Source organism: Pseudochaenichthys georgianus, chromosome 7 (genome assembly GCF_902827115.2).
Source record: "Pseudochaenichthys georgianus chromosome 7, fPseGeo1.2, whole genome shotgun sequence".
In the NCBI taxonomy this organism is placed as follows: Eukaryota; Metazoa; Chordata; class Actinopteri; order Perciformes; family Channichthyidae; genus Pseudochaenichthys; species Pseudochaenichthys georgianus.
This window is the reverse complement of record NC_047509.1, coordinates 20,317,825-20,333,446: the sequence shown is the minus strand read 5'-3', so window position 1 is coordinate 20,333,446 and position 15,622 is coordinate 20,317,825. Positions and strand designations below refer to the sequence as shown.

Here is a 15,622-nt window from a genome sequence, read left to right as displayed (position 1 = left end):
CCTCTCACCCTCCCTCATCCGCTCCATCCCTCTCCTCCCTCTCCTCCGCTTCTCTCTCTCCCCTGCTCTATACTTCAAACCCACTTTTCCTCTTTATCTTCCCCTTCGTTCCTCCACCCACTTCACCCCTCCTTCTTCTGCCTCTTTATGTTCTTGTTGTGCCATTATTCTGACAAACCAAGCAAGTTAGTGTGATGGCTCATTTAACCCTAATGATATTAGTTTAAACTGCTTTATTAAAGGCTCCGCTCTTGTTTGGACTTTCATTTCCCCTACTTTGGCGCTGATCCCATATTCCTGCGGACGAACACATTGTTCATGAGGCGTTTTTTACTGAGTGACATGGACACATCCCCTGTAATTAACTGGTCAGCCACTAGATCAAATAAATGGATGATTATCACATCTCTCCATCCTCCTCCTGCCCTCCACTCTTCTCTATCGTCTTCCTCTCCTCTGTTCTCTGACCTCCCCCCCACTCTCCAAGGTCGGCCATGTCTCTGCTGAGGTGTTGCCAACAAACAGTGGCGTGCCGAGCCAGAACTCTTTCAATCAGACTGCCATTACTGCAGAGCTGCCAAATAAGCATCCTCTCTCTATTATCGCCATTTTCTTTTGTCTCACATGTACGTCTTAATCAGGGAGGGCTGCAACAGTTCTTTGTGTATGATACTAAGCACGCAGTGTAAACAGTCAGCGGGCTGCGCCACATGGTGCCGCGAGGGAGGACAGCCTGCATGTTGTGGCGAGGACCAGATCCAAGAGTACAGATGGAGAACGGATAGACTCCTCGCAGGGGTGGCTTCCCTTACTCACCACGCCTGATAGCATCTTTATCACACACTTATCACAGTACCATCACCCAAGTACACGATGTTCAGTTTCGTCCTAGGATCAGTCAACCTAATTATCAACTATTTATTTGTCTGTCTCTGCGTATGATCTGATTGAATACTTCATCAATCTGCATCTATCTGTCCACAGCGAGGCTCTGTTCAGCATCTTGTCGTGGTATTCTGTCCATCTGTCCTGCTGACTGGCCCTTCCATATGGGCCACTGGTCATGTCATTACACAAATGGAGATGTCTGATTAGTAGAACAGGTTCAGTGATAGGCATTGTTGATGCTTTTTGTCCGGATGTGTTGACCCTTGATTGGTGTGTTAACTCCGTGCCTCGGTCTGCGTATACTGTAGGTCTGACCACATGGTGCAGGGTAATTTTTCTCTCATTCTGACACATGGCCCCCCTCCGCCCCTCCTTCTCGCTTCTCCACTTGTCCTCCCCTCACCTCCCCCCTCTCTTTTATGTTTCAGAGAAGAGACCAGCAGGAGGGCGTGGACCTGACCTACAGAAGAGCAGAAAAAAAGACAAGAGGGACGTACAAGGCCTCCCTGGAAAAGAAACAAAGCCTCACACTTGTGAGGTTGCCCTCTTTGTGCGTTCTACTGTACGAGTGTGTGAGCAGGTGGGACTTTGATGGGACAGTGAGCAATGCCTCACACGCAGCGACAGCAGGTTGGCAGTAGGGGGCAGTGCTCATCACGCCTCCTCCCCCTCCTCCTCTTCCTCTCCCTTGCTGCCCAGCCCATCCAAGCAGCCATACACATACCCTCCAACTGTGAGTACAGATTCATATGGTACTATTCATGATAACGGAGGCTGAATGCTTCCATGAGGTTCAAAGATCTATTTGTTGTGCTAATTACATTGTTGATGAATCAAAGCCCGGCTAATAATGATCTTTCATCATTAGTAATTAGTGCAAATGAACTGAATAAGCATGTGTTTCTCTTTCAGGAACCTCAATATTCAGGGATGAATTGCACTTTTATGCTCAAAATACTCCACTGTCTGAGGTTTCTTTGGGTAGCGCTCACCTGGGCCTGTGGTGTGTCTAATTACTTGGTAATTGATTCCCTTATACTGCATTGATTAGTCCCACTATTGATCTGGTTTCCTTGGTGCAAACCAAAATCTGATTGAGGAATAATTTAATCAACAATTGAATTATACAACACAAATCCAGCAAGCTTTTTTCTTACTCACTTTCATTCCTTCCTCCTCCTCGATGCAATATGTGGGCATTAGAAATACAGCTGAGCTTGTGGCCCTGCAGGGAAATGTATCTTCATCTCCTCTGTTGCTGTCGGCCTGCCTACAGAGCTGAGAGAGAGAGAGAGAGAGAGACTCTTCAAAACAAGATATCGCACACGGTGGACACACATGCACAACCTGTAAACGTTGATGAAATGCAGTAAATCCCCAAGTCTAATTCCCTAATGGGGGAGGTGTCACAGAGGAGAGAGGGCCGAGGAGGATGAAGGAATGATGATGAGGAGAAGGAAGGAGGAGCGGGTCAAAGATGTAAAAGGTCAATGAGTGTCAGTGGAACAGAGATGGGGATCAATAAAGGAGATGCGTTAGAATCTGTGTCAAGCAGGCAGGGGTTAAAAGCCACGCTCCATTACAGGAGACATTACGATGCTTTATCGTCAATGTATCATAATTGTTGTTCAATTATCTATCTATCTGTTTTCACCATGTCTGTATATTAACTCTCTTTTCCCTTCTTGTTTACTGTAACTAAAATGTTTTTGTTTCCCTCATTGCCTTTTCTCTGGCCACCACTGTGGACTAACAGACCACATAAGTGATCGTAAGTGCTTTTAACTTTATTGACGTTCATCCATCTTAATGCAGGTGCTGGCAAAGCTCATTGTAAACACTTTCATTATGCCAGAGAGGATATTTTCCTTTCTGCACACTGTGAAGGTCCTGTCTCACTGAAGCAGGCATTAGTGTGCATTTGCAGCGTTATGCTTGAGTGTTCCTTCGTGTTGATTCATCTGTTTTAGTTCCTGTGTTCGATTGCGCATGTGTGTTTGCACGCGAGGATGTGTGTTTGTGTTGTATGGGGAACATGCACCTGTTTCTGTGTGCCTTTTACTTTATGTGTGCTCAGCATCACCGGCTCCCATAGGTGAGATCCCTGTAGGAGCAGGGAGGAGGAAGTGTGAGGAGCTGCTGTCTGTTAGGAGGCAGCAGGGCTGTCAGATCAAAGGCATGGGGAAATAAAGGGGAGTTAGAGCACTAAGCACTGGCTCCTCTGCTCCTCCTCTGCCAATAATGGAGCTGAGCCTGCAGCCCGAACCTCAATTTGATCAGCTGAGGAAATGGGCTTATTTGCTCGATCAGTGGGAATTCTTTCATTACATTCCCCAACTTTCCCTATCCATCTCTTTCCGAAGCTCTGTGAATCTACCCTTGTTTGTTTTTCATCTCCACCGTTTCTCTACGTGGTCTCTTTGCTGCACTTCTTTCCATCTCCTCCTGTCTGCTCAGCTCTTCATCTCCCTTGCATTTTCCACATATAATGCAGCCCTACATGCACCTACATAATGTAAATCCACCTCAGGCTTTGTCTCTCCCCTTGAAGTCAAATTAAACACGCTACCGAAACAATATCAAGCTGTGACCTCTATTCCACTGCTAACAGCCGACAGGGTATTCACTACAGCTCTGAGGGGGAAAAGATTTACGTTTCTGTCTATAAGTATTGAATAACAGAACAGACAAAGTGACACAGGCCCATAAAGCATGTGGAAAAATCAAACATGCTGGTTCAATAGAGTATTCACTCCAAATCCCAGCATGTCTCTTTTTATGATTCTGTTATCGAGGCTGTGCTTTATGGCTGTCGTGGACAGAGGCGACAGAGAAGGAGAAACCTTGTCTGGTGGTCTTTCCTTTTTCCCTTCAAAATCCCTGCTTCATTTCCCCATACCCCCCCTCCCCCTATCTCTCCTTCTCACACAGACAGAAAGCACTATATATCTCTTTTACATAAACTCTCCCTCTTACATTATGCTATATCAATTTCATCTAGTCTCAACCCATTTTCTCTGCCCGCTCTCTTACTCGCACTCTTTTCTTTGTCCTACATTTCATCTCTTTCTCTAGGGAGTCTTTTTTTAAGTGATATTGACTGAATATACTTTTCTGCTGCTGTTAAAGTGTAAAACTGAGTGGTATCTCTGGTTATTTTGTGCTGCTTGGTAAGCCATTTCCCCACGGCCATAGAGATGTGTGTGTATATCTTTTATTTTCTCAAGTTTCCGATGGACAAAGGGGATGATATATGTGTGTATGTCATAGCGGGAGTTATTACAGCAGCATGCAGAATCAAAGCAGGTCATGTGAAGACTGCAGCACTATTCTGAGTATGTGTTTCTGTCTGTTCAAACACTATATGTGTGTAACAACTCATGTATCCCTGCTTTATAAATGGTGTTGTGACAAAACTATTTTGTGTTCTTGCAGTAAAGAGGCCTCCGATGATTATGATACAGCCGGAGTCTGTCACCGTCTTTGGTGTTGAAGACTTCGTCATGAACTGTGAAGCCACCGGCAACCCTTTACCCATGTTAGTCATCACACACACACATCCATACAGACACACATACTGAAGATGCTGTATTAATAATGTAGGAGCTAGACACTGGTTATCTTTTTAGACAACTGGGAACGGTGACCTTCCCTGTCCTTGTTCAACTGACATCTACATATTAGTATTACATGAGAGCACAGCTTCTCCCCGTCAGAGTACTCACTTCAACAAGGGATAAACGTCATTAAGCGTCAATTAAGAGTGTCTGCTCCAAAGTGGAAAACTGCTCCAATTGCCAAGGAAAAGATGAATATCGCAATTACACAGCACTAGCTCATGAGTCCCAGTGGGGCATCTCTTGGAATTTGTGTATCAATTCAGTGACATTTAAGGACATCTCATGTGTGCTAAAAAAATCAGCTTTTCCAAATGCATTGAAATTGTTTTTTTTAATGAAAACTCTCCCAACAGCGTAACTTATATATTTTTTATTTTCTCAAGTTTCCGATGGACAAAGGATGGAGAGGAGTTTGACCCAGGCAGTGACCCGGAGCTGAAGGTTACTGAGCGCGCTGGCTCATTCGCTTTCTACACACTCAGTAACACTATGGAGAGCCTGAAGCCGTACCAAGCCAAATATGTCTGCTACGCATCCAACGAGCTGGGGACTGCCGTCTCTAACGAGGCCACCATCAGCAGTGACGGTAAGAACATGCTGATGGCTGATTAATTCTACAACAAACTGACCAGTTACTGAGACAGAAGCATTACATTTTGACGGGTTTTTTGAATATTCAAATTCCATCATGCATGAGTATTTGCTGATTTGTAATTATTTCGCTTAAGCGTTGAGAGCCACACGCACAATTTAAAACAGTATCAAACTAATCAAACCTCCTCTGATATTTTCTCATAAGGTTGTATCACATACACTGAACAAAAATATAAATGCAACGCTTTTGTTTTTGCTCCCATTTTTCATGAGATGAACTCAAAGATCTAAAACATGTTCTATATACACAAAATAACCATTTCTCTCAAATATTGTTCACAAATCTGAAAACATCTGTGATAGTGAGCACTTCTCCTTTGCCGAGATAATCCATCCCACCTCACAGGTGTGGCAGCAAGATGCTGATTAGACAGCATGATTATTGCACAGGTGTGCCTTAGGCTGGCCACAATAAAAGGCCACTCTAAAATGTTCGATCTAAAAAATCGAGTGGCCCATGGTGGTGGTGGTGGGGTTATGGTATGGGCAGGCGTATGTTATGGACGACGAACACAGGTGCATTTTATTGATGGCATTGTGAATGCACAGAGATACCGTGACGAGATCCTGAGGCCCATTGTTGTGCCATTCATCCACGACCATCGCCTCATGTTGCAGCATGATAATACACGGCCCCATGTTGCAAGGATCTGTACACAATTCCTGGAGGCTGAAAACATCCCAGTTCTTGCATGGCCAGCATACTCACCAGACATGTCACCCATTGAGCATGTTTGGGATGCTCTGGATTGGCGTACGACAGCGTGTTCCAGTTCCTGCCAATATCCAGAGACTTCGCACAGCCATTGAAGAGGAGTGGACCAACATTCCACAGGCCACAATCAACAACCTGATCAACTCTATGCGAAGGAGATGTGTTGCACTGCGTGAGGCAAATGGTGGTCACACCAGATACTGACTGGTTTTCGGACCCCCCCAGACCCCCCCAATAAAGCAAAACTGCACGTTTCAGAGTGGCCTTTTATTGTGGCCAGCCTAAGGCACACCTGTGCAATAATCATGCTGTCTAATCAGCATCTTGCTGTCACACCTGTGAGGTGGGATGGATTATCTCGGCAAAGGAGAAGTGCTCACTATCACAGATTTTTTCAGATTTGTGAACAATATTTGAGAGAAATGGTTATTTTGTGTATATAGAAAATGTTTTAGATCTTTGAGTTCATCTCATGATGGGAGCAAAAACAAAAGTGTTGCGTTTATATTTTTGCTCAGTGTAGGTCTTTTATAGATGTCAATTTCAGCGTTAGAGCTCCTGTAAATGCCTTCAAGGTCCAGCGAGGCGCGTGGTTGTGGTTTTTTATCAGCAATAACAAAGCAATATAGAAAGCTGTGAGCGTAGCCAGCGTATAAACCTTTCCCTGTACCCTGCTTTATAGAGAGCTCATTTGTTAGCAGATGGAGGCTCACACCGAGAGTACCGACACCCGGAATATAATTACATGCAATAACATGATAATCAGCATATACTTACATTCACACATGCACAAGCACACACATGGGCCCCTGGGCAAAAGTAAAGAGCACCTCTGTGCATCCATCCACCTGTGTGACTGGCTCTCTCCTGGGCGACCTTCTTCCTTCACAGTTTCCCTGACAACGGTTTCCTCAGAAACGCTCTTGAGTTGATGTCATGTGAAGCGCTCTTATGAAGCTCCTGTGGGGTTATCAACAATGGGCGGAGGGGAGGTGGGGAGAGGGAACACATATGACTCACAAATCATTTTACATCTGCAAGACAAAAGACAAGCCGATGTCTTCTTCCTAAATCGCTTAAAGTTCCTCAAATGGGGTTTTTCAAATAGTACTCCTGATCAACTACATTGTTTGTTCAAGTTGACTGTGGGATGTGAAATGCCTCTTGGCTTTACACTATACTGTACATGTGTGCGCAGGTTTGTATGTTTTCAAGGATTTGCGATATATCATACAGGACAAAACAGAAGAAAAACATGCACATTTCTGTAGTGCATTCTTTTTCATTTGCTTCAGGAGTAATGGAAAAAGAAGCAAAAAAACAAAAATTCTCTGTGTACACAATATGGGTGACTTATCAGAGAACATTAACTTTGAGGTTTGATGCAAAGTTAATCAGAACTACTGGCCGATAAATGTGCATATGCCACAGTCACTAGAGCAACTCTTATACTGTATGCCCATAAGTGTTTATCTACATAGACTAACATGTTTGAGTTGTATCTCATGTTCCTCCCTGTAGTTCCTCCAACACAGCAGAAAGAAAAGAAGGGTAATGTGAAGGCTGAAGAGGGAAGCAGTACCATCCTGAAGTGTAACCCCCCGCAGAGCTCTATGGAGCCCATCATACACTGGATGGACCGTAGTAAGTACATTACCTTTACATCTCTTCTTCCATTACATCCTTCCTGTCTCCTTTCTGCTACTTAGACTATCTTTCTATCCTTTTAATGTCCACTCAAAGTGAGGTAGTTGATTATTTATACCTCAAACTATAGTATCTTTCCCAATGTCTGGAATATCCTTTCATGCATTTATCTGTTCCTGGATGTGTTCTTTCAAATGTCTTAGTACCTTTTGTAGGCTGAGTGGAGTCTATTGTTACCTCTATTCTGGGACGTCTCTTTATCATCATATTTCAATTTCTCTCATCCTATTGTATCTCTATGCCTAGCTCTTCTATTTCCTCTGATTATGTTATCCTCTTGTTAAGCTCCTTATTCTCCCTCTCTTGTTACTAATTTCTCTCTCTGCCACTATCTGTCATCAATGTCTCTCATTTCCCTTCTCCCTCTCTCTACAGAACTACACCATATCCAGCTGAGTGAACGGGTGATGCTGGGGAAGGATGGCAACCTATACTTTGCCCATTTGACAACTGAGGACAACAGAAATGACTACACCTGCAATGTCCAGTACCTTGCCACTCGCACCATTCTGACAAAGGAACCCATCACCCTGACTGTTAACCCCTGTGAGTTTTGCTCTAAATGAAATTACTGGCTTAAAGTAAACCTGACTCAAATGACTTGAGCTGAGTTGCAGAAATGCATCTTTGACCTTTAATACTGATATACAGATAGGCAACAATGGGCACATTTCATGACTTCCCATGTAATAGCTCTATAAAAGCTCAGAGGGTCAACAAAAAACATTAGGATGCATTGTCAGACAGACATTTTCCTCCCTATATATTCTGATAATTTGGGAGACCCAAACTATCCCATCATTCAAGGGTGGTTTTCACTATTAGTAATGTTTTTTGGACGGACACTATAATTTACATTACATTTACATGTTCAATTTGAATTTACTTTAGAATAAATAAAAAAAAATTCTATATTGATTCTGACTCTTCTACATCCAACTCACAGGTTTATCATTGCTTTGAGAAAAAAGATTATGAATTGACCCCTTTTAGAAGTGAAGATATAGTCAATTGTTCTGGGAATGTCATTTTCGAGCCTGAGGCCTGAAAAACAGGCTCGGGCTCAACTGGTTAAGAACAAGGTTACGATGCCCCTTGAAACATGCATTTGTGTTAGTGTGTATAATACTCTAATTTTGAAATATCCTGGACAGTTTGACAGTCACATGTCTTATACATCTCTTCATACTGTTTTGTTTAAGAGAAATCTGTTAAAGTAAAAACTATATAGGTCTTTATAATTTAACAGCATAAATAATATGCTAAATCGTCAGTATTAAAATGTGTTTGCGACCAATGGAGTCTCATAGTTAAACCAAAGTCAACTCAGCCTCATGTGGGGGCATTTTGTGCTGACCACAGCAGTAGACGGTCCCACAGCCGGCAGGGGGCCGTCACCTCCTCAGCCCAGTGGTAATGAGATGCATCTCACACTGAGACGTGGCTGCCAGCATCTGTGGCCCCACTAGAGGTCAGGGAGACGAGCACATGTTAACATGAGACCTCTGTGTGTGTAGAAGGTCTGTATGATGATATGTTGTTAGCAAGGTCTTCTCCACATGCTTCCACACCCTGCATCAGTGTGTGCGTGTGTGAGAGTCTCTAAAGTGGCTGCTGTATCAGCAGCACAGCAATTTGAAAATTATCCATACATATTTATGAATCGTTCTTTGTGTTTCCGCTTCTCTTTCTCTAGCCAACTCCGTACTGCTGAACCGGAGGCCCCAGATGATGAGACCTACTGGAAGCCACAGCACTTACCACACCCTCAAAGGCCAGACCCTTGAGTTAGAGTGCATCGTCAAAGGCCTGTGAGTTTCCATCTATCAGAAAAACTTGAGCCACACCTTTTAATCAATCTTACGTGCATCTCATCCCTCTCCTGCCCCTCCTCCTACCTCCTATCGTTTTCTGTTTAATGTGTCCTCTCCTTCATCCACACACTAACCATTCCTGCTATACCTCTTCCTCTCCTCCCTTCTCCTCTTCAGTCCAACTCCCAAAGTCTCATGGCTGAGGAAAGACGGTGAAATGTCCGAGTCTCGGACCACTAAAGACATGTTCAACCACCGCCTGCGCTTTAGTAATATCTCAGAGAGCGACGGAGGCGAGTATCAGTGTACAGCTGAGAACTCCCAGGGGAAGGTCTCACACACTTACACCGTAACTGTGGAAGGTATGTCACACAACCACACACACACCTACATGGGTGGCAAAGGGAAGAAGACATGTAATACTCCCTGTGACCAGTAAATAGACCTTGACTTGTAAAAGGTATGTAGCATAAAGTACACAGAACAGTAAAGCGATCAGTTGCTTCATTTTGCAAAATTTGACAATTTGTAGTGTGTGACTCATCAATCTAACTAAGTACTGTCTTCTGTTGTTTTTGTTACTGTGAATTGTTTTGCTTGTAATGTGTATAATGTATATATTCTGTTTCTTCCAGCGGCTCCTTACTGGATCAAGGAGCCATCCAGCCAGTTGTACGCCCCAGGCGAGACTGTCAGGCTGGACTGCCAGGCCGACGGCATCCCATCACCCACCATCAGCTGGACCATCAACGGGGTTCCCATCTCAGGTCAGTGCATACACCCATAATGAAAATACATCACCACACAACCCTGTGCCTGTACTGACTGGGATTTTTTTTAATTAAAAGCAATCGACAAGGACTTAAGACGTTCTCTGACAGCAAGCGGGGCTCTGATCTTAGAAGATGTGAACTTTGGAGACACTGCCATCTTCCAGTGCCAGGCCTCCAACAAGCATGGCACCATCCTCACCAACACCAATGTCTATGTCATTGGTGAGTGTTTGTTTCCTTCACTTATTACAGAGAGTTGTGTATCTGTTTGTAGGTCTGTGTTTGTCTCATTTCTGATTGTTTGTGTTGTTTCAGAGCTGCCTCCCCAGATCCTTGTTGAGGATGGGAATACGTACACATTTACGGAGGGCAAGACGGCTTTACTAGAGTGTGAAACCTTTGGCTCTCCTAAACCTAGAATCATATGGTGAGGCCCATAACCCCATTATTTGTATCCTACTGTGTTTTATTGCAGTTTATTTGATTATATATTCTAGGGTGTCGTCTGGCAGATTTTGATTTCAACACATTTCAAGGTGGTGACACAATTGCGTGGGCAGCTCATCGCATAAATTAACAGAGAAATACTGTTACATCTGGAATGTGAATTGTTGTCAATGTGGCCAGCCTAAAATGAGTCTTTATTATTTATGTTGAATAGCGGCTCAAAAGGTTTCTAATGGGTGTTTTGGGGTGTGTGTCTCTTCCAGGGAGAGCAGCAGCACCTCCTCCCTACTGGCTGATCCCAGAGTGAACCAGCTCACCAACGGGGCGCTGGAGATCTTTAATGTCACCCACGATGATGAGGGCTTCTACACCTGCTCCATACAGAACACCAACTTATCTGTCAATGCTGAGCTGGAAGTGCTTAGTGAGTGGGCACACACGCATGCACACACAAACATACACACACCCTTTGTGTACCTCATGTCTCAGCTTTCTGCCTGCTTTATCTTTCAGACAGGACAGTGATCGTGTCACCTCCACAGGATCTGAAGGTGCAGCGTGGGAACACAACAATCTTCACTTGTCTGGCCGTTGTCGACCCCAAACTTGGCCCTCCACAAATTCAGTGGAGAAAGGACAATAAAAAAATCTTCGAGTCCCCCAGTGATGGAAAGTAAGACTCAAATCTACCCATTGGAGATCGAACAGAAATTAGCATAATGTCAGACATTACTAACAGGATTATAATTTGATCCAATGTTTGTTTAGTTGCTTAAAGTCCAATCACAAACAAGGGATACAAATTAATTAATAAACATTTAATTTCTTTACCCCTACATAACCGTTTTTATCTTTATTTTCCCTGTTCTATAACCAAACAAATATATAAACTTATCATTAATGGTCAAATGAATAAATCAGAGGTTTTCAAATATGGAGACTGTGGACCTCCAGTGTTTGAAAACATATATTTTTTTTATTTACTTTTGGGAAAAAGTCAAACTTTTATTTTGAAGGCCCGATTTCCTAACACTGTTGACGGAAGTCCCCACGGAGCATAACTTTGCGGTATAACTACTCTTTATACATCCATGAGTACATCTTCAGATAAAAATGAACACATAATGAAATATGAACCCCGGTTTGATGATTGACAGGTCACAGAACAATGTGGGCTATCTACCCTTACCCACAATTCACACAGATAAGTTCAGCTGTCAGAACAAAGTGAAAAACAAACAATGGCATAAAATATTATTAAAATGTCGGGGTGTAATAGATTTATTTATTTTCTTCTCAGTGTACCAGAATGCGTAGTTTATATGTTAAACTCGTGGGGGAGAATCCCCCCAGACCCCCCTTCTGGGGTTGGGTTTTCAGCTTGTGTGCCTTTTCATGTTATACAGTTCAGCTTTGATTCCATCATCTCATTAAACCTTTTTTAAAGCATACTTTAGTTCTGTGAAGGGATATATGCACTGTAGTTCACTTTAATTAATATTGTCTGCTGAAAGGCGTATATATTACAGCACACTTTTTTGTTAAATAGATTTCAGTGGTTCAAAATTTCGGGTCGCGATTTATTGACAAAGGAAAAAGTGGGTCCGAGGCCTGACCAGTTGAGAACCACTGATCTAGGCCATTCAATAGTAACATAATATGTGTTCGCTTTCATTCACTTTTTGCCTCCTTTGAAACATCTGGTATATGATTACGAATTACGAGGGGATAGTAATTATGACCATATTTCCTTAGATACACATTTGATGGACCAGATCTGAAAATCACCAATGTGGAAGAAGAAGATGAGGGCTTGTACACCTGTGACGTCATCACTAAACTTGACTCGGCTGAAGCCAGTGGCACCCTCTCTTTATGGGGTAGGATTTCTGATACTGTATAATGCTCAGTAATTTTCCAAATGAAGTTTTCCTATTTGTTAAAACAACAACAATGTGCAGGTAGTTGTGATGATGATGCTATCGTTGTCCTTCTCAGATCGACCGGACCCCCCTGAACTCCTCCAGATCACTGAACCTAAGCGTCGTTCAGTCACCCTCAGCTGGACTCCTGGGGACGAACACAACAGCCCTGTGCTAGGTAATTACAGACAAACACACACACACACACACACACACACACACACACACACACACACACACACACACACACACACACACACACACACACACACACACACACACACACACACACACACACACACACACACACACACACACACACACACACACACACACACACTCAAACTTTGACACATACACATGGGCACACACATCTGTCCCTTTCACTTTCTGTTTTTCTTCTCTTTAACGCTAAAACCGCTTTTTTGTTGAAAGGGATGTTTCTTGTTGTTGTAATTTCTCCTGCTATGATCCTGACTCTTTCTTTAGTGTCACAGAGTAAGGGTTTGTATTGCCTGAGACACACACAATACTCAGACCCATATCATTTATCTCCCTCTGGCAAAATGAAAGGCAGCTCTGTTTTTATTAGTTTTGCAGAATTATTATTTGATCTGCAGTATCAGACTAATATAAAGCTCAAAGTGTCTCGGTATGACTTTATCTCCACTGAGTGTTCATTTATGTTTCTATTGATCCTTATTGTTCACATCCTGTCCTTCTCCATCACTCCTTGACTCTTCGTTTCTCTCTGCAGAGTATGTGGTTGAGTTTGAGGACCAAGGTTCGAAGGAGAGTGGTTGGCAAGAGCTGAAGAGAGTAATAGGAAAGAAGTCTCGTACTAACCTCCCTTTGTGGCCCTACATGTCATACCGTTTCCGCGTCATTGCCATAAATTATGTTGGAAAGAGCGGTCCCAGCGAGCCATCCGAAATCCACAACACATTTGCAGAAGGTTAGAGTCACTGTTTTGTAACCACAGTTTTTCATACTCAATGCAACCCCGACTGACACCACAATGCACTTTTCTCCAATCACAGCTCCAGACAATAACCCTGCAGATGTTAGGAGTGAGTCCATAGACCCAGACACTCTGGTCATCACCTGGGAGGTACTGAACATCTGATACGTGAACATACTAATTATCTAAAGCAACAGCATCACACACTCAAAGAAAGCATTGGTGAATAATTGGTTGCTTTTGCTCTCACTACAGGATATAGACAAACGTAACTTTAACGGACCTGACTTCAAGTATCGGGTGCTGTGGAGGCGAGTGGTGGGCAGCGGGCCCACCTGGCACACCAACTACACAACCACGCCACCATTCACAGTCAGTGACATCGGCAGCTTCTCTGCCTTTGAGATCAAAGTACAGGCTGTCAATGAGGAAGGGAAGGGACCTGAGCCAGACCCTGTCATTGGTTACTCAGGGGAAGATCGTAAGATAATATTAAAGAAAAGTTTTCCAGCTAATTTTCTTTACTGGAAGAATCTCTCCTTCATTCTCACCCTCCTGTTTGTCTTTCAGTTCCATTGGAGGCTCCAATGAATGTGGGTATTGAACTGATAAACAGCACTACCCTCAGAGTGAACTGGGCAGCGATAGAGAAAGAGACAGTCAGAGGACACCTGTTGGGGTACAAGGTACTGATCCTGTTATCCTTTGTTGTTGGCCTAACTTATTCAGCCTGTCCTCATGAATAATGCATATGTTGGATTTTCAGCAGAGGCAGCCAGATCTTAGCCTGGCAAGGAATTCAGAGTTCTCTTTGTTTCAACGTTGTGACAAGAAGAGCCTTTTAATTTTTATTTGAGATGATATCACTTTCAGGATGTATCCCGCTCTGGTCCCACTTCCTCCCTTTATCTCTTTTGGGTTATTAATGCATCAGCCATTTAATCCCTTTAGAAAACACAGTTTTATTGTCATAAGAAAATAACAACAATGAATTCCGGCATTTGTGGGATGAAAATATATTACGTTGTTATATATATATATATATATATTAAGCTGTGGTCGGGGACATTATAAAGAGAGTAACAAATCTGAATTTCAGTGATTACATTTACAACAAAATAACTGATTTTGTTGCGCCAGGTTTACGTGACTAGAACCGGCTCCAGGGGCCACCACCGAGGGCGGAGGTCCAGGGAGCCGGAGAGCCCTGTAGTGGTGGAGACCGCCGAGGAGAAGAAGCTGATCAGTGATCTCAGACCGTACTCCCACTACGACCTGGCTGTCGCTGTGTTCAACAGCAAAGGAGAGGGACCCCCTTCTGAGACGCTGTCCTTCAACACTAGCGAAGGAGGTGAGAATGATAAAGAGAGGAAGAACCGTGTCGAAAGAGGGATGGGGCGATGTGGCTGAAATGGGGGGAGGTGATGGATGAAGCAGGTGAGGAGTGAAAGAAAAAGGCAAAGGGAAGGATGGATAGTGGATTACAACAGAGGAAATTGCACTGTTATCCAGATATTGGCTGAATGGAGGTCAGTCAAGAGAAGGAGGGGGATTATTGAGCTTGCACTTGTTGGAGAAAATAGTTGACAGGAGATCAAAACAGTATCATAATTCCTTTTAAAGGTCCCATGTCATGGCCATTTCTACTGATCATAATTCCATTGTTGAGGTCTACTAGAATAGATTTATATTGTGCAATTTTCCAAACTCACATTGATTTCTCATACAGCATCTCTGCATAGTATGTGTATTCACTCTCTGTCCTAAACGGCTTGTTGGAGCTCCTGCCCCCCCCTCCCTGTGAGCCCAGTGGCCATCTGCGAGACAGCGAGACACAGCCCGAAACCAGTCCGAGCACACACACACACACCCGCAGCCTGGCTGGAAGTTTGTGTGTGTGCTCACACACAGACTCACAGCCTCGCCACGTCCCGCCGTCTCAGGCGGAGGAATCGGCGGAGCTGCAGCTGAGAAAAGATTGAGTGTGTGTGTGTGAGGAAGTCCACGGACTTAACGTAACAGCTGTTCTGTTTATGTTTTTATGTTTCATGTGGAACTACTTGAGCAGGTCTCCCTTGAAAAAGAGATCAATGATCTTAATGGGATTTATCTGTATAAATA

General features: G+C 43.5%; 1 protein-coding gene across 3 annotated transcripts in view; it reads left to right on the top strand.

Moving 5' to 3' along the window:
• l1cama (L1 cell adhesion molecule, paralog a) overlaps positions 1–15,622 on the top strand; it is a 42,049-nt gene that overhangs the window by 19,881 nt on the left and 6,546 nt on the right. For all 3 annotated transcript variants that reach the window (XM_034086907.2, XM_034086909.2, XM_034086906.2), the window contains exons 2-21: positions 1,317–1,621; positions 2,645–2,659; positions 4,324–4,426; positions 4,892–5,094; positions 7,399–7,521; positions 7,960–8,130; positions 9,281–9,395; positions 9,576–9,760; positions 10,034–10,165; positions 10,247–10,393; positions 10,487–10,598; positions 10,882–11,042; positions 11,132–11,291; positions 12,374–12,498; positions 12,617–12,718; positions 13,298–13,495; positions 13,581–13,651; positions 13,757–13,982; positions 14,072–14,187; positions 14,642–14,852. In XM_034086907.2, the coding sequence (XP_033942798.1) occupies positions 1,495–1,621; positions 2,645–2,659; positions 4,324–4,426; positions 4,892–5,094; positions 7,399–7,521; positions 7,960–8,130; positions 9,281–9,395; positions 9,576–9,760; positions 10,034–10,165; positions 10,247–10,393; positions 10,487–10,598; positions 10,882–11,042; positions 11,132–11,291; positions 12,374–12,498; positions 12,617–12,718; positions 13,298–13,495; positions 13,581–13,651; positions 13,757–13,982; positions 14,072–14,187; positions 14,642–14,852 (2,803 nt within the window). In that variant the 5' untranslated portion in view covers positions 1,317–1,494. The remainder of the gene's footprint in view (positions 1–1,316; positions 1,622–2,644; positions 2,660–4,323; positions 4,427–4,891; positions 5,095–7,398; positions 7,522–7,959; positions 8,131–9,280; positions 9,396–9,575; positions 9,761–10,033; positions 10,166–10,246; positions 10,394–10,486; positions 10,599–10,881; positions 11,043–11,131; positions 11,292–12,373; positions 12,499–12,616; positions 12,719–13,297; positions 13,496–13,580; positions 13,652–13,756; positions 13,983–14,071; positions 14,188–14,641; positions 14,853–15,622) is intronic.